Raw genomic sequence first — 26,981 nt, 5'->3', positions numbered from 1 at the left:
CTGGGAGATCATCCAGAAAGTCAGTAACTATGGCTTGGGGAGGGAAGATGGAAAGGGGAGGAGCTATTTTGCCTTTACCAGTCTATCAGAGTGAGCAGTCTTCCAATGGGCAGTGCTCATGGCAGGAACAGTTGTGGGATCAGCAAAATAATCCTTTTTTTTAGGGAATTATGACAAAAGACTTGCCATCATTTTGGAACCAAAAGAAAACAATATTTTGGGGCATTTCATCCATGCTTGAATATTTCTCATATTTAGAACATTATGGGTAACATTGGCAGAATCACATTACCGTTCAGATATTTTCCAGATAGTAATTTATTCTGAAAAAGAAACAAACCAATAAATAAACCATCAACAAAATAAACAACAAAACTCATCAGGAAAGATATAACAGCTTCCATTAAAAAAACAGTAGGTAATATGATAAAGCTACTGACCAGTCCATTTAGCAGTTGTTCCGGCAAATCTGTAGGCAGGAAGAAAAATAAGTAATTATTTGTGTACAGTAAAAGTTGTCACATAGAAGGGGGATTTCCTCTATTTGACAATCACAGCATTTCTAGCATAATTTACTGTCAAATCAATGACATTTTAGCATTTCTCAAAATGTATATACATAGTAAAATGTTAAATATGTCAAGTAAAAATATGTACAATTGGATTTTATAAAAAATGTTTAACTTAACATTTTTTGTTGTTGTTTTTTTATATATAACATACAGTGGTTACTTTTGATGAGTGGGTGTGTTTTTTTTTCTTTTGATTATACTTTGTCACCTACACACAGTGGAGACAATGCATGGTCTGAACCAATGAAAATTTAGCCAATTCACTAGGAACCAATGAAATCGCTACAGGATGAGTTTCCCCATATCCAAAATGCTAGTGACCAGGGGTATTTTGGATATTGGAATATTCTGTATTTTGGAATATTGCATACTATAAAGAAATTTCTTGAGAATGGGACCCAAATCAAATGCATTTATATTTCATACACAGCTTATACACATAGCCTGCAGGTAATTTTATACAATACTTTCAATAATTTTGTGGCTCAAACAAAGTTTGTGCACATACATGAAACTAATTTATGTTTCATATACACCTTATACACATAGCCTGAAGGTAATTTTTTTACAATATTTTTTTTATAATTTTGTGCCTTAAACAGAGTTTGTGTACATTAAGCCATCAAAAAACAAAGGTTTCACTATCTCAGTCATGCTAACAAAATTCCATATTTCGGAATATTTGGATATGGGAGACTCAACTTGTACTGTCTTCTAGCCTGTTGCGTTGATATGTGCATATTAGCAAAATAGACAATTACGCCTATTGTAAAAACATGTATCACTGGGAATGCAACATAATGCAACAGTCCTCATTTAGGGGGGATTTATCAATGCTGGGAGACAGATAAAATAGTGAGAGATAAAGTACTAACCAATCAGCTTCTAAATGACATGTTACAGGCTGTATTTGAAAAGTGACAGTTAGAAGCTGATTCGTTGGTGCTTTATCTCTCACAATTATATCTCTCTCCAAGCATTGATAAATATTCCCATTAGTGGAAGAATGGAGCCCAAATATTTTGACATGTCCTATTTTGAATTAAAAAAATATATATATTAGTGCAGTTTATGAATAAAATGTTAATTAGAAATAAATTATTGTTTATCTTTCATGCTTCTGTACTACTACTAACACCTTCAATCGACCAGGTGCCTCCATTATAGTGAGAGCTATATTTCCCATGTCATTCAGAGGCATGAGCTATGAGGCCAGGAAACAGTGCCACACAAATGACCCAGCCCAGGAGACACCTGATAGCAATGGCCCTGGCAGGCATTTCCCTGGATACCTGGAACAAGAAAATGCTGAGCAGCTACAATCCTTTGTTGGCTGAAAACTGCAAACAGGAAACAAAGCTTCATTTCTAGGTTCATCCTACAATAAGAAGAACATTTATAGGTGCACAGAACATAGAATAACCATTCTGCTACTGGGATCATATCAAAACCAACATGTATATTCAAAACATGTGAGATAATGTGACTTGTGAAGCTCTCATAGAAATACACAGCTGGGATTTTTAAAACTTTAAACATACTTTCTTGTCTGACAGAAAGAGTTTTGAAATTATTAGTAGCAGACTGTACATGCCTACCCTCCCGTAATTCGCAGGAGGCACACGATTTTTCTGGTAACCCCCGAACCCCTGGAAGGGTAGGCACTTCTCCCGCATTCTATTAGCGGGGATCGGCGTTTCCGTATGTTGGGGGTGTGGCCTAATGATGCGATTCTTTGAGAATGGCGCCACTTAGCCCCGACCCCTATTTAAAATATGTGATGTCACCACAAATTCCCATCAGGGGCGGGGCTTAATTACGCACTTTTGACCACCCCCACCCCCAACTCCGCCTACCTGCTTATTCTCCCGGGGAGAAAATTTCTATGTCGGCAAGTATGTTAGTAGTCAGTATTTTATATAGTGCAAAATCGGTGTACATTAGTGGTACGTTATATATGTTTTATATGACTAGACTGCATGCTGAATTGGTCATCTAACTTACATTTTACTCCATTAGCATTATGGTATATATACTGGAGCTTTTCATACATCCGGACTACCTTGCTTGTACACTATGTGACTTCCAATGCTAGAAAACAAAACATTACATACAGCCATGCAATGTAGTACTAGATACACCGTGCAGGTAAAGCTGCGTATCCACTACAGGATATAATGAATGATTGTACTAATGATATCGATTGATTGTGCAGTGGGCATTGAGCCTACACTGAATGATATATCGTTCAGTGCCAGCAGGGGCATCTTAAGAGAGGAGGGGGCCCGTGTACGCTACCCGTGCGGAGCCCCCTCCTCTCTCTCCGGTGGCCGGCAGCCGACTGATGCGGCTGGCCCGCCATCAGAGCATTAGTAGACTCTGGGTACTAGAGTGTGCCCGGATTCTACTGCGCTTGCGCAGCAATGCGCTGAGCAGCACTGAGACCCAGCAGGTTCGGGCGATGAGCGATGGTGTCAACGACCAGTGGGAGCGCGCATCGCTGGTTGTTGACGGCATATCCACTGCACAATATTGCGGACGATTGAACGATAATGACGTCGTTATTGCTCAATCGTTCATTATATCGTGTAGTGGATAGGCGGCTTAACACACACGTATTGCTTGTGTTCACCTAATCATTGGTGTGTACTGCTGGCTCTTTCTTTATAGGACTCACTGATCCGTATGTAAGTGGTCGGTTTTGCTGTGTTCGATAAAACAGTGGTTACAGCTCAGACAAAGGCAGGACAGGCACAGAAAAAGCATGTGAATGGATGAACCTTTTTGGAAGGATGGACAAGCAAATAAAAGGCAGGAAATAGAAAAAGGAACATAATATAAAGATAGATTTGTATTACATAGTTAGAACATGTTCATTGTAATTGTAAGTAATATATCCTCATTAAACTCTATCTGTCACATCTCTAGATTATCTTCTGGAGCTATGACTCTCTATGGGTCATTCACATGCAAACACTGGACTGCCTCTCTGAGGAAATACCTTTGCAGTGCAGACCAGGGCTTCACAATATTAAATGAACTGTGCTTGTTCAGGTGTTCTTCCATCTCAGGAGCATGAAAGATCCTTGGAGATTTCTGTTGTGGGCCTCTGCCCTGTGATGGGGAAGTACACCCTTTCACTGCTGAACATGTGCCAGTACAGAGCATACTTTTTAGCAGAATCCTTCAAAGGTCTACAGCACAGATTCTCAACTCGGTCTTCAGGACCCCCGAAAAAGTGCATGTTTTTCATATCTCCTTACAAAATCACAAGTGAAATAATTAACTCAACTGTGGATCTTTTAAACTGTGTCAGTGAGTAATGAATACACCTGTGCACCTGCTAGGTTACCTGGAAAATGTGACCTATGTGGGGTCCTGAGGACCGAGTTTGAGAACCACTTGTCTACAGAACAATGCCCTTGTCCAACAATCTCTCACCAGACTCATATTGGTGAGCATGTCATAAAGTTTCATTTATTGTGGACTCTTAGGGCCATATTCAATTAGACGCGAAAAGGCCGTTATCGACGATAATTTATCGCCGATGACGTCATTTTCGCCAGTTTCACTTATCCCCATAATCAATTACATCCTAATTGAATACGGGGATAAGAGGGCACGCGCCCGATACTTTATCCCTGCAAAAAATGGCGATGATGGCGAAAAGTCCCACCTCGCACTTTTCGCCTCACATTGAATGTGGCCCTAATTTTGAAAATCTCACAAGAATTGTTCTTACTCTCTCTGCATTGGTGGTGGTGCTGCCCAAGAGAGAATAAACGCACCAACTTACACGAATCAGGGAAGGAATGGTCTAACTATAACTATTAAAATCACTGCTGAATGAGGACATAAAATCAAGGCTGATTTACAAAACAATTTAAATTATGTCCACAAACATTATGAGTCCATGAGTAATTGCTTTAAATTTTAATGTGGTTTCATTATATTCCAAAGTTAACTTAATTGCATTGGAGACAACAATAAAATCTAGCTCAACTTAGTTTCTAAGATACATTGAAATTTCTGACAATAAGGCAACACAGTACAATGAGCCTCAGTTGAAAATGTGTGCTGGAGGCATACAGATGTGTCCTACCTCATCTAGGGCTCTATTTATTAACATTATTTTTACTAAAATAAAGTGAAAAAGGGTGTTTTCACATCCTTTTCACATTATTTTAGTTTCACCTAAAGTTACTGAAGGGCAATTGGAGTAGAATTCGTAAAGTTCTACTCCAAGCCGTAATTATCACTTATTTTAGTAAGCAGATCGTATTTCCCATAATTGTAATGGCAAATTTGATCTGTCTGCAAGTTACTAAAAATAAATTGTGAAAAAATACCAGAGAAAGCCCTGTGATAATAACGCCACCTGGAGGTGGCGTTATCCAGGGTCCCCGGTTACCAGACTCCTGCTCCGCTCTAACAGGCAGAGCCCGGAGCCAGTCCTAGTGACCAGCTGTGTGGTCTACACAGACCACATGCTGATACACTGCAAAAAAATCGCTGGGGCAGGGCTTAGCGGCGGCCGGTCGGCGCATGCGCTGGCACTTGTCACAGTATTTTCCGCAGGGACAGAGCTTTATCGCAAGCTCTGTCCTTGCTTGGATTTTTAGTAAATCCCTGTGATATTGGCTGAATTCGCAATGTGAATTCAGTCGGTAATATCACTCTACAATCTGCATTCTAAATGCGGATTGTAGTAAATAGAGCCCCTAGCCTCAATATGCCATGCTGTGCGAGATGCCTGGCACGAATGAGCCTCCAGGTCAAATAGAAGTCTTCTAGCGTTGGGCATCTTTTTTTGTCGAAAATGCATCTTAGTTGCAATGCGATGTGTGTATATATATATATATACATATATATATATATATATATATATATATAATAATAATCCACAAACGGAGGCACTCACGAGACTGAAGTTTCCAGAGTTTTAAAAGTCCTTTAATCCTACGTTTCGGGAATTACCCGTCGTCAGGGACATACAGCATACAATAAAATACCACAATCCCCACATCTATATACCCACAATGCATACCCAATCAATCATGAAATGCAGCACACCTGTAAGGTGATATCACCCACCTGTGAAAAGGCGGGCCAGAAAGGTCCCAAAACGACACAAACGAATAGCGCCGCGGCGCCAAGTGACGTCAAGGACCCGCGACCCCCCACGTGGGTATCGATCAGACGTTGCATAGCAACCGACCAAACAACCACGCGTCCGGGGGTCCAAGTCACAAAAAAGGACTACTATTGCATAACATCATCTAAGAGAATGTGCATACACCAATAAAATTAAAAACATATAGAAAAACAGATTAAAACATTGTTAACTGTTACCAAAAACTATGTTAATTTCAAAAACGGTAAGTACTACCAAATAAGCATCTTGTGACCCCGATATAATATACTCATCAAATATTAAATTGTTTATACAAAACAATGCCTGATAGATATGATTTCTGCACATATAAACAATTGAATAATTTACATATTTAACAACACAGTAATGATCCATCCTCATATCTTTAACCTTTACATACAGAAAGGAAACATCAATTTAAATAGAACATCATCTCAACAATACCAAAATTTATCAACACAGAGAGATCATCAAAACACTGTCTGGAGTTATATAGAATTAAAGAGGTTATAACAAAATTTTTTAAGAGGTTATAAGAAACATCTCAAACCCATGGTTTCATTGAGACCCCTGGGTGCAAGCGTCCCCAACTTGAAAATCCACTTGGTTTCTCTCTGCAAAAGTTTTTTACCTCTATCTCCCCCACGCCTTGAAACAGGTTCATGGTCAATAATAATGGCCCTCAAACATGCCACCCCATGTTTGGCCTGCAAAAAATGCCTGGCTACGGGCTGGTCACTAGAACCTGAGTCCAAAGCCTGTCTAATGGCACTTCTATGCAGTGCCATTCTTTCTTTAAACTTCCTTTCCGTCTTGCCCACGTAGTTTAACCCACACGGGCAAGACAGAAGGTAGATAACAAAAGTAGTAGTACAGGTCAATGCAAAGCGTATTTTAAACTTTTTCCCTGTGTGAGGGAAAAAAGTTTAAAATACGCTTTGCATTGACCTGTACTACTACTTTTGTTATCTACCTTCTGTCTTGCCCGTGTGGGTTAAACTACGTGGGCAAGACGGAAAGGAAGTTTAAAGAAAGAATGGCACTGCATAGAAGTGCCATTAGACAGGCTTTGGACTCAGGTTCTAGTGACCAGCCCGTAGCCAGGCATTTTTTGCAGGCCAAACATGGGGTGGCATGTTTGAGGGCCATTATTATTGACCATGAACCTGTTTCAAGGCGTGGGGGAGATAGAGGTAAAAAACTTTTGCAGAGAGAAACCAAGTGGATTTTCAAGTTGGGGACGCTTGCACCCAGGGGTCTCAATGAAACCATGGGTTTGAGATGTTTCTTATAACCTCTTAAAAAATTTTGTTATAACCTCTTTAATTCTATATAACTCCAGACAGTGTTTTGATGATCTCTCTGTGTTGATAAATTTTGGTATTGTTGAGATGATGTTCTATTTAAATTGATGTTTCCTTTCTGTATGTAAAGGTTAAAGATATGAGGATGGATCATTACTGTGTTGTTAAATATGTAAATTATTCAATTGTTTATATGTGCAGAAATCATATCTATCAGGCATTGTTTTGTATAAACAATTTGATATTTGATGAGTATATTATATCGGGGTCACAAGATGCTTATTTGGTAGTACTTACCGTTTTTGAAATTAACATAGTTTTTGGTAACAGTTAACAATGTTTTAATCTGTTTTTCTATATGTTTTAAATTTTTTTGGTGTATGCACATTCTCTTAGATGATGTTATGCAATAGTAGTCCTTTTTTGTGACTTGGACCCCCGGACGCGTGGTTGTTTGGTCAGTTGCTATGCAACGTCTGATCGATACCCACGTGGGGGGTCGCGGGTCCTTGACGTCACTTGGCGCCGCGGCGCTATTCGCTTGTGTCGTTTTGGGACCTTTCTGGCCCGCCTTTTCACAGGTGGGTGATATCACCTTACAGGTGTGCTGCATTTCATGATTGATTGGGTATGCATTGTGGGTATATAGATGTGGGGATTGTGGTCTTTTATTGTATGCTGTATGTCCCTGACGACGGGTAATTCATGAAAAGTAGGATTAAAGGACTTTTAAAACTCTGGAAACTTCAGTCTCGTGAGTGCCTCCGTTTGTGGATTATTATATTTTGGGCTGTTTGCCCTGGAGGGCACCGGAGCATTACTTTCTTGTTGGTGGGAGTGCCAGGTCTACCTGGATTTATATATATATATATATATATATATATATATAAATAAAAGTATATATACTTGTATATTGTATACGAAGCGATTGGTACATCTGGCTGTGTGTATGGGTGATCCGCCAACCGACCGTACACTTGCTGCGGGGACCCGGCGGTGACTGACATCTGAATTGGGCCGGCAAATTTAAATGCCTGCCCAATTGTGATATCAGCACAGACACATAAACCGAATAATTGGTAAGTGTGTATGCACTTGTCAATCGTTGCATATCAAATTAATCAGCACAGTCTCCTGGTGCATAGTAGTTACATCATAACGAGGTAGAAAAGACGCCCAGCACTAGCAGAGTAGCATTTTCAGCAAAAAAGACACCAAGCACTAGCAGAGGAGCACGGGACATGGCGCGCCAAGAGGGACTGTTTGGCGTGACTACAGCAATGATGAGGGAGGACACGTCTGTATCTGTGGATGTGTTGGAGTGGAGCTCCCAGTACTGTACAAGTGGCTATAAGCTCTTGCTAATGACAAAAAGCTGTACAAATTATTTTAACTCTAGGGTTATTTAGACCATTTTCTCAAAGATAGGCATGTTGCACCATCTAATCTGAATCAAAACAATGTCGTCATAGTGCAAGTCCAATGCAGGCAAACCCATTGGGTTGGAATCGGTATGATTTACCGCCGGACCCATGCCCGGTGGTTGGAATCCCGACAGCGGCATCCCAGCAGAGGAGGAAATCCTGATCGTCCAAGGTAAGTATTGTCTAACCTAATTCTACCCCCTAACCCCCTTAGGGGTAGCTAACCCTAAACTTCCCCCCCCAGTGCCTAACCCTAATCCCCCTTCTAAGTGCCTAAACCTAACCCCCCCTTCCCCGCCACCTAAACCTAAGTCCCCCGGGGGGGTGCCTAACCCTAAATCCCCGCCAGGGGTGCCTAACGCTAACCCCCCCTTCCCCTAGCCTAAACCTAACCTCCCGGGGGGGTGCCTAACCCTAAGTCCCCCCCCGGGAACCCTAAACCTAACTACCCCCCCGAGCGGCGTTCGGTGCCCGGGGTTCCCTTCGATCGGGATGTCGGGCGCCGGTTTCCCGGTGTCGGTAAAATGACAGGCGTCTAGATTTAGACGCTTGTCATCTAACCCTCGCTGGGATTAAGCAGTCGGGAAGCCGGCTGTCGGGATTAGGTTCGCCGGCTTCCCGACTGCATACCATTGCTCCAAATGTGGTACAAGTCCTGCTCCAAACTATCTCCATGACCGGGAAGCTTTATGTGTTCAACACTGAAGTAAATTATTAGCAAAGTTGGGCAATGGCCCAAGGCCTCTCATTTACAGAGGAAACTTCTGCCCTAAAGAGCCGCTAATAACTGTTAGAGACGAGGGAGAGTTGTTCCATGATAGCAACCCTGAATATACTATAGACCAGTACCCTTCACTGCCACAAAGAGATGAGTCCTTCCCACTCTTTACCCCAATTGTGGCAGGCACTCTCAAGTCAATGATGTAAACATACAGTAGAAGCAGGTTCAAAACTATCAGGTCCACAGCAACAGATAGAGCAGCTGACACCTTGGGTAATAAGAAGCTCATGCTGAGTTGGGCGTATGCCCATTTGTTTAGCATAAATGGCACAAAATTGTACTGGACATGCTCTCCCAGAAAATGTATTCCCACATCTATAGGCAGATTTGATCATTATCAATACTAAATCAAAGACCTAGTAGACACTGGAAGCCATATAAATAATGCAAAAAAAAATTAAAACCTATAAAGACATATTAATAACAACACTCTGAGCTGCTATATAAAGTAATCTCTGTGGTTTACAGTAATCAATTAAAGAATAGACACAGTCAGGAAATAGTCTAACGATTTCATAATAGCGCCTCCTGCAGAGGTGAGACATAGGAGCAGGGCCGGCTCCTGACACGTTCTGTCAGTGCGGCCGCACAGGGGGGCCGGGTCCGGCTGGAGATAATCCCCGCCCTCCACCCACCTGTCGCAGTTATTATTATAAGGTGAGGGGGAGGACACATGGAAGGAGTGGGCGGAGGGGAAAGACGGAATGGCGCTGGGCGCAAAGACACCTAGCGCCGGCACTGCATAGCAGAGAAGTGGTGTGTAAGAATAGGCTGAGTACAGTGAGAGCATTTCATTGTACTTGTGAGATGAGGAAGATTACACAGAGATGCGAGATGCTTATATATATATATTTATATATTTATATATACATACACGCAGTATATATATGTACAGGGATACATTCAATATCCCGGCAGATGGGATTCCGGGGGACAGAATCCCGTCGCCAGAATCCTGAAGGTAAGTAGTGGGGTTATGGGGAGGATTAAGCTACGGGGTTAGAGTTAGGCACTAAGAGGGAGGGTTAGGATTAGGGTGCGGGGAGGGGGAGGTTAGGTTTACGCTCCGGGGAAGGAGGATTAGGGTAGGGAGAGGTGGAGGTTAGGTTTAAGCACTAGGGGTGGAGGTTAGGTTTAGGCACCTGGGAGGGAGGGTCAGGATACTGACCTACAGGTGTTGTATCCTAATCCTGTTTAGGATGCCGGCATCTGTATTTTGTATGCTGGGATCCCAAATCCCGTGCCCATCCCATATATAAGTATATGCCAGTAGTAGAAGTATCAATAGCTAGCGCCTGCAGCTGCGGCAAACACACAGAAGTGATGATGATGATGATGATGATGATGATGATGATGGTCATAGGCTCTAGTCATCGGTTTATTGCTGATTTACCTGTGATAGGTGCTTTATTTATAGATCATGCCTATATTATATGATTTTGTGGGTGTATTTTAATAGTTATTATTAGCTACTTTATTTTTTACATGAGAAGGAAGATTATACCTGCTTTATTATGCAGGTTTTTTTTCCCATTTGCATTTGCCGTTTTAGCTACCACAAAAGTTATAAAAATAAAAAACAAAAAAAACATTTCTTGTATTTATGACCTATGGTTGTGTGTATATGTTTCTTTGTGTAAGTACTGATATAAACCTGGCATATACTGTATGTTACTCATTCAGGCTGGGTGGCTCAGATTTAAACCTGCATCTTTTGGATAGATTATATTAGTACTCTTTAGGGAAACTTGTTGTCTTAGCTTTCACATTTTAATATTTATTTCATGTCATACACTACAAGTGTTACAATTTCAAAGCCATGAAAGCATTAGAACTGTTTGACATCATGCTTTGTTTTTGCGTTCCATCATTCCAAGGTCACATTTCTTGTAGATCCTTATGGACTAGTTCAGATACTTTAATGTGCCATAAAATAGCTGAGGTTTGCCTTCTTGTTGTCAAAAGTATAAAAAATAATAATAGTGAAAATATTTGAATGTTGCTAAGTAGCCTTTATACTGCACTGTAATTAGGGAGTATGTAAAAATCACTGAAAATATATTTTGGGGGTATTCAATTAGATGTGGTAATTTACTGCATTTTAATTGATCCCCGGGGTTATCCAATTAGCCCCGAAGTCAGTCCAGTCACAGCTACAGATGTGTCCACACACACAGAATGCCGCATATCATTTTAATCAGCAGAAGCTGTTTGTGCATTCTATTCGCATCACTGAGCAAATAAGACACATCTGAAGGTAAAAAGTCGCACAAGAAGATGCTCGGCACTACCAATTCATATGGCACTTTACGCGTTATGTGTAATGCGACTTGTAAAGCATGGAGGATAGATGTATGTGGACACAGCTGTATTATTGGGTATTTTTGGGGGGAGCCCCTTAGCAGGCTCCAAAAAAAACATCAGCGATAACTAGCCCGTTTTTGTGATCACGCCACTGAAAACACATAGGTCCGTGAACTTATGGATTCTATGTGTTTTCTTCTGAAAACAGATAATTTTTGGGGGTTAAAAAACAGGCTCTAATTGAATTGCCCAAAAATAAAAAAAATTGATCAAGTTCAAACATTGCAAAAAATTTCAGTTTTTCGTGCCTGAAAAATTATCGGGGCTAATTGAATTGTCCCTTAATAGCATATTTATATGTAATGGCAACATAATAGCTGTGGATAGTTTTATTTATTTGGCTTTTAGATATCTATAATATTTAGTTAAAACAATGCTAGAAATTCTGGACCTCATTCAGAGTTAGACATAAACACAAGTTACAACAACTTATTTTTAATTGATCATGTGCGTCAATTCGCAATGTGCCTCTTGTGCCCTAGTGACTGAATGACATTTTACACATGTGGCTCCCTGCATGTCACCACAAAACGCATCCAAAGATGGTGACCTAAAATACTTATTACTGTAAGCGTCTAAAGTGTTGGTTTTTCTTTTAAGATGGGGATATTAGTGGGTAGGTCAGCGGGCAAACCACAAAAGTGGAAATAAAGTAATTAATCCTTCTATGTGGGGGCTGTGCAGTCGATCAATAACAGAGCATGCGTCATGTGATGGGTAAAAGCTGCACTCTGTTTAGTGGACAGATGATTCTCCATCTTCCAGTTCCGACTATGCTTTTGTATATTGCATCACACTTTGGCCCTCATTCAGACCCGGTTGCAATCGCTGAGCGCTCGCAACCGGGTCAATGTTTAGGCACTGCACATGCGTAGCGACCGCACTGCGCGTGCGCAAGCCCCAGGGCAAGAGAGAAATTCTCTCGCTCTGGAGCTCACTACAAAAGGGGCGGCTGTCGATGTTGATCGACAGCTCGCCGCGTTTTGTAGGCGGGACGGGGGGGTAGTTTCACGGAATGCCTGCAGTTTTGTGGGTGGCCTTACTGACATCAACAGTGATGTCAGTGGGGAGCTTCCTGCTCGATCAGAGCAGGAAGCTCCCTGGGGCTTGCGGTTACCGGGACCCAACCTTAGGGTCTCGTCGCAAGCCCCGATGGTCGCGATGGTCTTGATCATTGCGACCATCAACCTGGTCGGTTGCTAAAGCTGTGGGTGGTAACCCACAGCTTAGCTGGCGGCCAGGAGGCCGCACTAAAAAAAACAAGCGGCCGCCCTCATTCAGAACGAGCGCTCGCTTCGTGCGAGCGCCTCTGAATGATGGCCTTTATCTTTTCTCTGATCTGTCAGTCTCATATACCATCCTCCACTAGCCCTCTAGTTGAATTATACAGCAATTTTGACCCAGTAACTATAGCTATGTTAATAAATAGTTTATACTCTGTATAATGACCTGAATCCTGTATTACTTCTCATAAGTAATGCCATTACGTAATAATAGGATCACCAATCGAGATAAGTGTTTGAGGTATATACATTATACAGTAGTATAGGAAATATATCATTTTATATTGTCCTCTGTAACTATTTTACATGCTGAGATATCTGCCAGGCCGGTAGTGTTAACTGTTATCTGTACAGTGCCAATGTGGAGAGTGTGATTTTTGCATGGTGGATGGCTTTCTTTTTCAGCTTCCATAACCCAATCACCGTAATATGTTATTTCTCCACTGTCTTGTTGTAAATTTAAGTTGCATTTCTGGGATGTAATAAAAGGGGTAAAATTGTGGGTGTCCAACTTCTGTTAATTTTTTTAATATGGGTGAGAAATTGTAATATCTCTATCTGCTGCATGTTCTCTGCTATCTAACTGCCAGACTGTAACTAGCCACATCTGCACTTATGCTACAGTCACTAGGATTCTCTCTGTATTATATGGAAATCACAGGGATGTCCTGTGTACTGGATGGCCACTAGGATGCTATCTGTATTGTACTGTACATCTGTGACTGGGATATTCTCTGTTTTATAATGTGGTCACTAGGATGATCTTTGTGCTGTATGTTGGTCAATGGGATGCTTTCTGTACTGTATGATGTCCACAAGGATGCTCTTTGTACTATATGGCAGTCACTGGGATGCTCACTGTACTGTATGTGGTTACTAAGAAGCTCTCTGATTTGTATGGTGGTCACTGGGATGCTCTTTACAGTATATGTCCATCCCAGGCTCCTAGTGCATCTTTGAGGAGGTGATTTGCATTGATTGCTGGAATCAGATTGCACTAAGAGCTGCTGAAGGTTACAGTTTGCTGAATACGAATGCAAACATTGTTTAGGTAAGGAGCGCTATGAATCCTTTAGTCTAAGGCAGCCAAAACCCTTAATCAGGGGCATAGCCAGAATTTTGTGGGCCCCATAGCATCATTTTGAAGATGCCGCTGTCCCAATCCTTCTAGAAAGACACCTCTCTGCAGCAGTGGTTAATTTTATGGCACATAATAGTGCCCAAGTTAATTTTCAGAGCCATAGTAGTGCTCTAGTTAATTTTATGCCCCATAGTAGTGCACTAGTTTAGTTTATGAACCATTATAGTGCCTTAGTTCACATTACGTCCCATTGTAAGGCTGCCTGTACACATTATGCAACACAGTACTTACAATTTACATTACAACAGTGTCCCCGGTTCATTATATGCTACATCACTGTGCCCCTGTTCATATTCTCCTCCAGTCTGTCCTGGCTGTCTACTGTCTCCAAACTCCAGCTGCATAGAGCTCCGGTAAGAGGGTCAATGCATGGCTGACAGGGTTTTTTCTGCCCGGGGTTCTTTGGCTGTGAAGGGGTGGTATGCCTGGGGGTACACCCTTAGTTGTGTGGCCGTGGGTGCTGGTTGCCCGGGGAAGGGGAGGTGGGTAGGTGCTCTGTAACATGGCCTCTGCGAGGGTGTGTCATCTGGCTCCTACACTTTCATTCTGGCTCCTAGATTTTAGAAAAATTGTCAAGCCATGTTGTAGTGCCACTAGTTCATATTGTGCCACATTACAGTGCCCCCAGTTCGTATTATGCTAGACTATAGTGCCTCCACTTCATATGGTGCCACATTCTCTCTCCTCAGTTTCTAATGTAACACCTTGTGTTAAATAGTTCGTTCTTTACATAACACATGAAACCCATATATATATATATATATATATATATATATATATATATATATATGTACATGATAAAGTTTAGGTAATAATAATGTATGTGTATGGGAATATAATATATGTCTGTGATTACAGCAGGCTTGTGAATACTCAGTTAGGAAGGGCAATCTATTTGTGTTATAGATGGGGGATAAGTATTCTGGCTACCCCTTATATATAAAAGGAATGTACATGGGAATGTTGAATTTGTAGGTGGAGGTAATTCTCCTATATAAACGCTCATGTCACATAGGTGATTATGGAGAGGTGGTTCCCAAACACATACTACACAGAAGGTTCCAGAGGGGCACACGGCACGCGGAAAGGAAAGAGGAGCTTGCGACAGTAAAGGGGAAGGCTATAAAAGGGAAAGCGCAGCGTCACCGGGCAGACTGGAGTTCCCCCTCGTGAGCCCTCTGATCTAAGGCCGCAGCGCTGCGCTGAGGTAACCTAATGAGAGCGGCAGTAGCAGCTGTGAGGCTGGATTAGAGGAGCCAGCGCGGGCTTAGTAAAGCAGGGAAACCTCAGTGAGGAGGGTACCTGCGGAGGAGTGGAGCTGCTGCGTGTGGTCCCGGTAACGGTCCGGACGGCTGTCGGGGGAGCGTGGCTGTGCTGAAGGAGGGCGGGCTGCCGTGACACACCCCAGAGACTGAGTGGACCAGCTGGGGAGGAGGCCAGCTTGAGGCAGGCTATGCAACAGCATCGTATTACTGCAATCAGTGAGATCCCAGCCTAGAGGAGGCGGTGAGCCTGTCAAAGTACTGTATCTGCTAACACAAATCATACTCAGCACCCAGTGTTATACTCAAGTGGAGAGACAAAAGACAGCTAACTGAAAGGAGGAGGACTATTATCCCACATTGCTAGGATCGTATCATTAATAACAAGTACTGTTAATTCAGCAGCATTCAGAGTACTAAAGCTCAGTCTACAATAGTATATACTCCAGTAAAGCTATCACCTGTATTAGAGCAGTCTAGACAATCAGGCAGCTGATATCTAATATAATCCCTACATTGGAGACCCAGTCAGTAGTGTCCCCCTGCATAGATATATAAATACTGTGCATCATTCAGATCTCCCCTTGGGATTAATTTGCAGGGAAACAAGGTTGATAGACTAAAGTGAGAAAACACAGAGCAGCTGATATATGGGAGGTTTGCCTTCACTTTAAGAGGTTACTGATGAATGCTTTACTTAAATGTCCTGGAGGGACTATTCTACAATTGAGAAGTATGTCACCTTGTTAGTCTATCTACTGTGATGGATCTTCACATAATACAGGATTTATAATACTACAGGAACAGGAATACCAAACAACCAGCCAAGTTACCAACTCTGCAAGTGTTATTGATCTTTTAAAAAAGCTCTCAGCTGTAGTTATCAAGGAAATATACTAAACCCTAATACAATTTGCTGTTCAGGATTACAAAACAGGAAAAAGGAAGGGATTTCAATTCCTAAATCCCATCTGTTAGTTGAGTATCCATATACCACTGTCAGTTCACCTGCAAAGGACTTTTAACTTTGTGAAACTATTTCAAGCATTGTTATATCGGGACACTAGACAAACTACTCTCAGAACAGGAACATATCTTCTATTGAGTGTATTTAGTTTTGGAACAGTAAGCTGTATTGTGCCAAGATGTACAATTACTTTGAAGTAGTAGAGTTAACATCATATTCTCTGTGATATTTTTACCTTTGTATACTATTGTATAGTGTAAGTGTATACTGTTACATTTAAAAGGAAAAAATATACCGCTTGTGTATTGTTACTTACCTGCCTCTCCTAAAGCGTGGCTGTGTCCGAGACCGGTCCTGGAGAGAGAAAGAAACCGAGAAGAGTGTGAGTTGTTGATATTGCTGGGGAAAAATATATATATATAATATAGTTGTAACACACTATATTAACTGTTGGGTTTTCCCAAGTAGACCCACAACGATCATAAATACTTGGGTGGAAGCACTGACTAAATAGAAAGTAATAGCATTTAATAGACATTGAAAGGGTTGGTAACCTAGTATCCCCTTAATAGAGAGAAAAGGAGGTGACAATATGATGTAATATTATAGTGCCCTTCAGTTCATATTATACCACATTACAATGAGCACACATATTACTGTATACCATATTTGGTATAATCTGAACTTGAAGGCACTGTAATATGGTATCTGAACTGGAGGGGATTGTACATTACAGGGTCCCATTTCCATTATAATAACTACACACACCTCTCACTGAAAATTTAATGTCATCCCATTCAGGCTGTGCAACAGGTCGGACCCAATTGCTTACCAGGCAAATACGGGAAATTGTTATGCAACTATATAACTTTGGTCAGTGTCCCACAAAGCCTCTGGGCCCCATAACAATGGAACCCACTATAGCTACTCTCATGCCCTTAATCATTCCCTATAGAGAGCTTTTACCTACCTGCAGGGTGGATGAGCATATGCTGCAATGATGTGAATTTCCCACCTCAGTAAACATGGAGAGTAAAATTACCACTTAAATACAAGGACAGTGGTTTCATACAAACTCAAATGACTGCAATTTCAGTATTCTGACCTGCTTTAGATCCCATCAAGACACAAGAACTCTTTCACAGAGCTGCAGTGGATTGTCCTATTATACAAGTATAATATATATTCCCTTCATAGTTCACATCTGTCAATAAACATTTGAGGCTTTAGTGGCCCTATAATAGGGGAATTATACTTCCCATGGGATTTGTATGCCACTAAGTGAGACCCATTTAAATCCACTATACTATGGTTTAAAAAGCAAATCCAGTAGCAGGCACCTGTGGACCTCTATGTGCAGCCATTTTTATCAGTCTCCTGCTTCGTCACAGCTCTGGGGAAGGAGTCTGTAAGTAGAAAACCCAATCACGTGTCACAAGAGAGAGTGGCTTATGATTGGTTCTTACACTCACACCAGCACTCAGCAGCCATTTAAAGATGGTTAACCGTAGAGCCCAGGACAAATGGCTGCCAGTAGGATTGCCCAGGGCAGTGTCGGACTGGGGCGTGGAGAGCCCACCAGGGGAATGCAGTGATAGGGGCCCATACTTAGGGGTGTGACCAGCCTGCAAATTGGGTCTGGGTCCCTTAAAATATATAGATATGGTAAATATTGCTAGTGAATGCATAATAATGTACCAGACTAATAACAGCAATACATTGTAGAAAATACACCAAAGTCCTGTGCAATATAATACTAGTGCACAGTCTGGACCCTGATCCCTTGAGGAGGGGGTGGGCCCTCAGGCAGTGGGGCCCACCGGGGGTTTCCCTGCACCCCTGTAGGCCAGTCCGACCCTGGCCCAGGGCCATTGCTAGGGGGAGAGGACAATACTCTTCTAAAGTTAAAACCATAAACCAAGAGGGAGCAGCCAGATCAGCACATTGGGGGACATGGCAGCGATATAGGTGGGCGGTGCAGGGAGGGGGTGGGGGACATTGCAGTGCAAATTCATCATTGCCCTTCCACGTATGTTTTCCTGCACAAAGTGCCCCAAATCCTAAACTGCCTGCTGCATCTATTAATAACTACAATAAGTATAGCTGCATTGCCTGTATGGAATTAAATGAAGTTATTATGTCGTATGCAGAGTTGTATGCATCTCTGCGGCCGCACCGCCCCTATCCAATCTTCTTGCGAAAGTAGCTCTCTCATCATTACTAGAGTGCATTTGCACCAGCTCTATACCTGGTGCAAGAGATCTCCCAACACCAGATAGATCTCTGCATACACTCAGCTGATCATAGCCTGCAATTCCACCTACAAGATCAAGAGAGGGAGGTGTATTTTATATGTCATCATTACAGTACCGGACACGATGCAGCTGACCCCAAACTCATTCCTTCTTTTGCCTTATCTGCCTATGTCAGGCACTTATTTGTCGGGAGGTAGTCCTGGTGTTCGGGATGCCGACGGTCTAAATACCGGCGCCATAATCCCAACAGCGTTGGGATACCAGCTCCAGTATCCCGACCACCGGCATCCCAAAGGTAAGTATCTGGGGTTAGGTTTAGGGGTTAGGGTTAGGTTTAGGCACTAAGGGAGGAGGGTTAGATGTAGGGTGCGTGTAGGGGGAGGTTAGGTCTAGGCACTAGGGGGAGGTTAGGTTTAGGCACTGTGGAGGAAGGAATAGGGGTTAGGGTTAGCATTAGAGTACCTACCTGATGATGTCGGGATCTGACTGTCGGGATTCTGACCAGCGGCATCCCGACCGCAACCCTTATTTGTCCTGCTCCTACAGCAGGCCCTCCAACATGACCCCTTTAAAGTTGGGTACGGGATCCTGACACTCAGAATCCCGACTAGGGGGTATATTTACTAAAGTGCGGGTTTTTAGAAGTGGAGATATTGCCCATAGCAACCAATCAGATTCTACTTAACATTTATCTAGCAACTTCTAGAAGATAATAGCTAGAATCTATAGGCAACATCTCCACTTCTAAAAACCTGCACTTTAGGAAATATCACCTCTAGGTGAGAATGCAGACACCTGCAGGTAAGTATCCAAACACTAACCCTGCCTCTAAACCTAATCCTCCCCGCAGCCTAACTCTCCCCTTCTGCAGCCTAAACCCAAACCTAACCCTAACCCTCATATTTACTGTCAAGATGTCAGCAGCCGGTATTTCTACTGGTGGATTTTCGGCGCCAGCTTTCTGAGCGCCGGCATCCCGACCGCTGGGATCATAACTACATCCCCCCTTCCACCAAGTACAAAATGATCTGCTCCTGTGCATTCCACTTAATTTACAAATGCAGTCACTTGTGTTAAACTGATGAATTGCTGGGGGGTGTTTTTAACACAGGTGATTGCAATCATAAAGTAAGTGGGAAGTCTGCTATGAGATTTCCAGGCTTTTAGTTGTGGTCTGTACCTGCTGGCTGATTCCTGTTGGGTGCTTTATGCCATATATACTTTGTCCTTTGGGTACAATCTCTCAAAAATGTCTGTGAATGAATCACATGCCTGTATCCCCCTATGTTATTCCCCTTTCTTTTTTCTGTATCCCCCTTATAGTGTGAAAATTTCTAACAAAAATTAGTGTTCTATGTAAGCTCAAAGATGTTATCGTTCATATTGTTCAAATATGTCGTCCAGTGTGTACGGGGCTTTAGGGGCATACTTACTAAGCAGTAGATTTTAAAAATCCTTGATTTTTACACATTCTGCCTGCCATATTTAAAAGGGCAATAATAATAAATGCAAAATCAGGCTGGTTTTGCATTAAGAATTATTGCCATTTTAAATCTGGTAGGCAAAATATGTTTTGTAAATCCAAGTTAGCAAATATGCCCCTAAGTATGTGATGCTTGAATAAAGATCTTCAGGACGTCTGAAAAGGTGGTTGTTACTGAGCAATATATGTAGATATATGGAGAAATAAATAGTAAAGGACACTTTCTGTAAAAGAGCAACACTGAGAGTCAGGATAATGCAGGCATAGAGGGTGAAACACTCAATTCTTTCAACAGGAAATAAAATCTACTTGCAGTCATGTAACTATATGTGGAATGTGGGCTGCATTAGAGAGACAGAAAGAAGGCTATATAAAGACACTCGCCTTTCTTGTGCTGGTACTTGCAGTCATGTAACTATATGTGGAATGTGGGCTGCATTAAAGAGACCAAGAAAGAAGGCTATATAAAGACACTCACCGTTCTTGTGCTGGTACTTGCAGTCATGTAACTATATGTGGAATGTGGGCTGCATTAGAGAGACCAAGAAAGAAGGCTATATATATATAAAGACACTCACCTTTCTTGTGCTGGTACTTGCAGTCATGTAACTTTATGTGGAATGTGGGCTGCATTGAGAGACCAAGAAAGAAGGCTATATATATATAAAGACACTCACCTTTCTTGTGCTGGTACTTGCAGTCATGTAACTATATGTGGAATGTGGGCTGCATTAGAGAGACCAGAAAGAAGGCTATATAAAGACACTCACCTTTCTTGTGCTGGTACTTGCAGTCATGTAACTATATGTGGAATGTGGGCTGCATTAGAGAGACCAGAACGTAGGCTATATAAAGACACTCACCTTTCTTGTGCTGGTACTTGCAGTCATGTAACTATATGTGGAATGTGGGCTGCATTAGAGAGACCAGAAAGAAGGCTATATAAAGACACTCACCTTTCTTGTGCTGGTACTTGCAGTCATGTAACTATATGTGGAATGTGGGCTACATTAGAGAGACCAGAACGTAGGCTATATAAAGACACTCACCTTTCTTGTGCTGGTACTTGCAGTCATGTAACTATATGTGGAATGTGGGCTGCATTAGAGAGACCAAGAAAGAAGGCTATATAAAGACACTCACCGTTCTTGTGCTGGTACTTGCAGTCATGTAACTATATGTGGAATGTGGGCTGCATTAGAGAGACCAGAAAGAAGGCTATATATATATAAAGACACTCACCTTTCTTGTGCTGGTACTTGCAGTCATGTAACTATATGTGGAATGTGGGCTGCATTAAGAGACCAGAACGTAGGCTATATAAAGACACTCACCTTTCTTGTGCTGGTACTTGCAGTCATGTAACTATATGTGGAATGTGGGCTACATTAGAGAGACCAGAAAGAAGGCTATATAAAGACACTCACCTTTCTTGTGCTGGTACTTGCAGTCATGTAACTTTATGTGGAATGTGGGCTGCATTAAGAGACCAGAACGTAGGCTATATAAAGACACTCACCTTTCTTGTGCTGGTACTTGCAGTCATGTAACTATATGTGGAATGTGGGCTGCATTAGAGAGACCAGAACGTAGGCTATATAAAGACACTCACCTTTCTTGTGCTGGTACTTGCAGTCATGTAACTATATGTGGAATGTGGGCTGCATTAGAGAGACCAGAAAGAAGGCTATATAAAGACACTCACCTTTCTTGTGCTGGTACTTGCAGTCATGTAACTTTATGTGGAACGTGGGCTGCATTAAGAGACCAGAACGTAGGCTATATAAAGACACTCACCTTTCTTGTGCTGGTACTTGCAGTCATGTAACTATATGTGGAATGTGGGCTACATTAGAGAGACCAGAACGTAGGCTATATAAAGACACTCACCTTTCTTGTGCTGGTACTTGCAGTCATGTAACTATATGTGGAATGTGGGCTACATTAGAGAGACCAGAAAGAAGGCTATATAAAGACACTCACCTTTCTTGTGCTGGTACTTGCAGTCATGTAACTATATGTGGAATGTGGGCTGCATTAGAGAGACCAGAAAGAAGGCTATATAAAGACACTCACCTTTCTTGTGCTGGTACTTGCAGTTTTTGAAACCGTTGATATTTGTTAGTTCAGGAAACAGGTAATGCTGCAGTAACAGAAAACTCCTAAGCTCTGTGTACTAAGGTCAGTGGCGTCAGCAGCGAAGGAACATGATGTGGGCCAGGGGAGTCATTTTCTCAATACGACCCGAGATCTGATTACAGAAAAACCACCAGATCGAATGACACAAGTGTAGCTACACCAATACCTAACACCCACAGTAGTTACCTTTGCTTGCCAGATTTACATATAGACCTTTTTTTCTAGAATGTAATTTAGCTTGCTGTCATGAGCAGTAGCAAATAAAAATCTAATTGAAACTCTTGGGTAAATAACACATACAGTATGACTCAAGGACTTCCACACAGCTGTCGCCCATGCATTAACTTAGTATATAAAATCTCTGCACAGTCAAAGTCATTTATACAATTCTGTACTACACTGGTTGGCTAGGTTTATGCCTAGCATCGGAGCCAAGAGGAGACCTCAGTCATTTTGATAGAGGAGATAGAGGGCCTTGTTAAGGGTTCCAGACACCATAGGACAGTGTTTCCCAACCACGGTCCTCAAGGCACACTAACAGTCCAGGTTTTAGGGGTAGCCATGCTTGAGCACAGATGCTTAAATCAAAATAACTGAGGTTCTAATTAAGAAACCTGTGCTCAAGTATGGCTGTCCTTAAAACCTGAACTGTTAAGCTGGCCACACACTAGACCAACTTACATCCAACCAGTCAACTTGTTGATTGGTTGGAATGAAAATCTGGTAACGTATGATAGTAAATGATGATCAGCAATTTGCTCCTAAATGCCAGAAAACAGATGAAAATGGCCGTACAGACAAGTTTGTTAAATGTTTGATCTAAACTATTAGTTCAAACAACAGTTTTTGTCCATTTTCCAGCGTTTGGGAGCAAATTGCTGATTGTATTCCTTACCAGATTTTCATTCCAACCAATCAACTAGTTGGCTGGTTGGATAGATAATCTTTAGATGTGTGGCCAGCTTCAGTGTGCCCTGAGGACCGTGATTGGGAAACCCTGCCATAGGAGAATACACTTGTAGCGCCCCATGTAATGCATGCTGAGGAAATATCCATCCATCTATCCACATGTGCAGGTAACGAAGATTATACAGCTGACATGTTTGAACTTGGCATCTAATAATGTTTGTGCATTGTTGAGTTTGCATATTTAGATAGTGTACTCAAATTGGCTGTAATACACTATAGGAGGTATAAGCTGAGTGATTCATATTTATTTCTCTGCCTGAAAGATATTTATTTTCAACCTGTGATACATAGTAGCACCATTTACATTATTGTAATTTTTATTGCCACCCTTTTATTTATTTCAATGATAAAACCAAGATAAATATTTGTATTTGTAGACCCATGTTCAGCTTAATCTTGTCTAACCTCCCCATAAATTGTTCTCTCCTAGGTTTCAAACCATTATACAGAGAAACAGTGCAGATGATGTTGTACATTCACATAGGAGCAAGACTCTAATGCAGTGTTTCCCAACGTCGGTCCTCAAGGCACACTAACAGTCCTGGTTTTAGTGATATCCATGCTAAAGCACAGATGGTCTAATCAAAATAACTGAGCTACTAATTAAGTTGCTTTTGCTCAAGTATGGCTATCCTTAAAACCAGGACTGTTAGTGTGCCTTGAGGACCGTGGTTGGGAACCCTTGCTCTAATGGGACTACGTGTGCCACAGATATTATTTTTGATAGCGTGCAGCCATAATTAGACCCTGCAGACCAGCATAATGCAACAGGCAAAAGTCAATCGTAGATAGCAGTTGGGAAGAACCAGCTCTCATTGATTTTTATCCTAGTAAATGCTATGTGCTTTGTACATGATAATGCAGCAGATCTTTCCTGCAGAATAATCTTATGTGCCTAATGCAGTGGTGTCATACTGACTCTCAATATACACTATGCAGACAAAAGTGATTGGACACCAGTGCGCAAGCGAAATGCATACCATTGCACACAAGTTCCAAATGGCCACTAATGTGGCAGTTTCGACAAAGAACACTTGGTAGGGAGATTGGAACACTGATATAACTCAATATCTAAATCAGGCGCAAAAATGTATCTATATTAATAATTAATTGTTACCCATATTGCAGCTCCCAAAAAGGTTCTGGAAACACTAAGGGCCTGATTCAGAGCCACTTTTTTTCGGCCTCCAGGCCGATCGCTAAGCTATGGGTGACCACCCACAGCTTTTGCGAGCGGCCTGGCGATGGTTGCGATTATCGAGTCCGAGTTGACTTCCTGCTCTAATAATAGGGCCGCCCACAAACGCCAGGCGTTCCTAAGGGAACACCTGCGTTTGTGCAGCCACCCCCCCTCCCCGCCTACAGAACGGAGCGAGCTGTCAATCAACATCGACAACCGCCCCGTCTTGTAGTCGAGACTCGCTGCGACGGAGCTGCCGTCGCAGTACGGGTGTCTCACACATGCGCACGCCGGAGGTGGCACATGCGCAGTCGGGGACCATCGACCCGCTTGCGAGCGCTCGCGAGTGGGTCTGAATCAGGCCCTAAATATACAGCAGAAAAAATACACACAAGGGAGTGCTATAGTAAAATGTTACAAATTCATTTAATATAACATAATTGGTAGAATATATTTTACACCTTACATGTAATAAAACCACTTAATATGGCCAAAAATAATTTAAATATATAAAAAACTAGTATAGAGTAGGGCAAAATAGCCTCAAGAAGAACAAATATAAAGTCCACTATGCCTTTAGAAATCCGTTTAGAATGCAGGGATCCACTTTGTGAAATAACATGTACATTTATCCAGGTATACAATATAAGGATCAGTAAGTCCAAATGCTGGCTTTTCAAGCTCAACCTCCTCACCGTGAATCAACCTCACCACCTTGCAGATCTTCATCCCCAGTACTCGGTCCCGGAGTAGCAGTGGAGGGAGGGCAATACCTCAGTGAATTATGCTCCCCGTGAGATGTACATGCATCCACCTGATGTTGAAGATGGAGCTGTGTCAGCGGGAGCAACACATCATCGGCCGGTGTTTAGGGAGGGAGACGCAGGTGGAGTAGCGTAATAGATCCAAATTGCTTGTATCCACGGGGTCCCGATTGTTCTCTTATAAATCATCAAAATCTGTGGCAATAGTGGGCAAGCCTGCGTAATAAGTCCTTAACCGGTTTCTCCATTATAAACGTGTAACGGTTTCTTCAGAAGCGGGGTGAATTACGTACCCCGTGTACATCTCACGGGGTGGGTAATTCACTGAGGTATTGCCCTCCCACCGCTGCTACTCCGGGACCGAGTACTGGGGATCAAGATCTGCAAGGTGGTGAGGTTGATTCACGGTGAGGAGGTTGAGCTTGAAAAGCCAGTATTTGGGCTTACTGATCCATATATTGTATACCTGGATAAATGTACATGTTATTTCACAAAGTGGATCCCTGCATTTTAAATGGATTTCTAAAGGCATAGTGGACTTCTTCTTGAGGCTATTTGCCCTACTCTATACTAGTTTTTTATATATTTTAATTATTTTTGGCCATATTAAGCGGTTTTATTACATGTAAGGTGTAAAATCTAGTCTAACAATTATGTTACATTAAATGAATTTGTAACTTTTTACTATAGCACTCCCTTGTGTGTGTATTTTTTCTACTTGGTAGGGAGGCCCATGCACTTTCAGTTCTCCAACAAATGTTTTTATCAGGACGACAATGCCACCTGTCATGTTTCCAGGGCGACGCTGGACAGGTATACAGAAAATTTGGTAACCTGGATGGACTGGCTAGCTTAGAGTCCAGATCTTAACCCTTATTGAGAACCTATGGAACGAATTGGAGTGATGGGTGCATTCTAGTCTGACTTGACCTTCTTCAGTGTCACAGTTGGTCACTGTACTTAAGGTGGAATGGTAAAACATACTGCCTGTTGTTGTCCAGGAACTTGTGGACAGTATCCAAGAAGGGTGTCTACAGTAATCACTGCACGTGGTGGACCTACAAAGTACTGACGCCAATAACATCTCGATCTATTTGCTTTCAGTGTCCAATCACTTTTGTCTACATAGTGTATATACTAGTAATTTGGACCCCTCATACAGCAGGTCGCTAGCTATTGTGCCCAGTTTTGCAGGAGTTCCTCCCCAGCTTGGTATCTCTATGTCTCCCTCACCCACATCTCTCATTTATTTTCCAATCACTCCCCCCATGCCGTCTCCCTTCCATGTCTGCTCCACACCCCCATATCTCATCTCTGTCCCACTCACCTCCAATCTCCCATCATTCTCTCCAGTAAGATATACATTGGTTTATTGCTTCTAACCCTTAACAACCATGTCTAGCTTACTAAACTTAAACTAATAAATAACGACACAGACAACAAGAGCTTGGCTAAAAGGTCACAGCTTTTATTTATAATTAATTAACCTAACCAGGGTGGCAAAGAGACATGGCAGGCTCAGTTCTAGCTTTTACTTTGCTCAAATACTCATGGAACGACTGACACGTCCCCCCTCTAGACGCACTAAACGTTGCGAGGGTCCCACTTCCCTCCTGTGCCAATCCGAGACACTTTCGCACAAAGGTGCCTGGGTCCCCGTGCACGGAGCAGGACAAATTCGCCAGGTTCATCGAGGGCAAGTGCCCCCACCACGTATCTTGCGCCACATAAAGCCACTGAGCTGCAGCGTACTCCCGCCATGCTGCACCTCCCCTAAATTGGGAAGAAAAGGTTAGTGTGACACAACAAAAAAACAGTAACGGGTGGGATCTTGGGTTTCAAAGATCCAGAAAAAAGATGCTGTCTAGATGCAAACAAGCCAATATATACTGATCATCTGACCACTCCCTCAAGCAATATCATTGGCTCACCCAACCA

The 26,981-nt window shown here is 42.2% G+C and overlaps 1 protein-coding gene across 1 annotated transcript in view; it reads right to left on the bottom strand.

The window, feature by feature from the left end:
- The window catches only part of OTOA (otoancorin), a 116,831-nt gene extending 100,229 nt beyond the window's left edge, over nucleotides 1–16,602 (bottom strand). Inside the window, exons 1-4 of the mRNA XM_088451852.1 lie at nucleotides 16,570–16,602; nucleotides 1,865–1,950; nucleotides 441–469; nucleotides 293–323 (exon numbers count right to left, since the gene is read on the bottom strand). Of these exons, the coding sequence (XP_088307978.1) occupies nucleotides 293–323; nucleotides 441–469; nucleotides 1,865–1,949 (145 nt within the window). The 5' untranslated portion in view covers nucleotide 1,950; nucleotides 16,570–16,602. The remainder of the gene's footprint in view (nucleotides 1–292; nucleotides 324–440; nucleotides 470–1,864; nucleotides 1,951–16,569) is intronic.
- Nucleotides 16,603–26,981: the final 10,379 nt, after the last annotated feature.

Source organism: Taudactylus pleione, unplaced genomic scaffold, assembly GCF_031769625.1.
Source record: "Taudactylus pleione unplaced genomic scaffold, aTauple2 ptg000032l, whole genome shotgun sequence".
Classification (NCBI taxonomy): Eukaryota; Metazoa; Chordata; class Amphibia; order Anura; family Myobatrachidae; genus Taudactylus; species Taudactylus pleione.
This window is presented reverse-complemented; position numbering and strand designations above follow the sequence as displayed.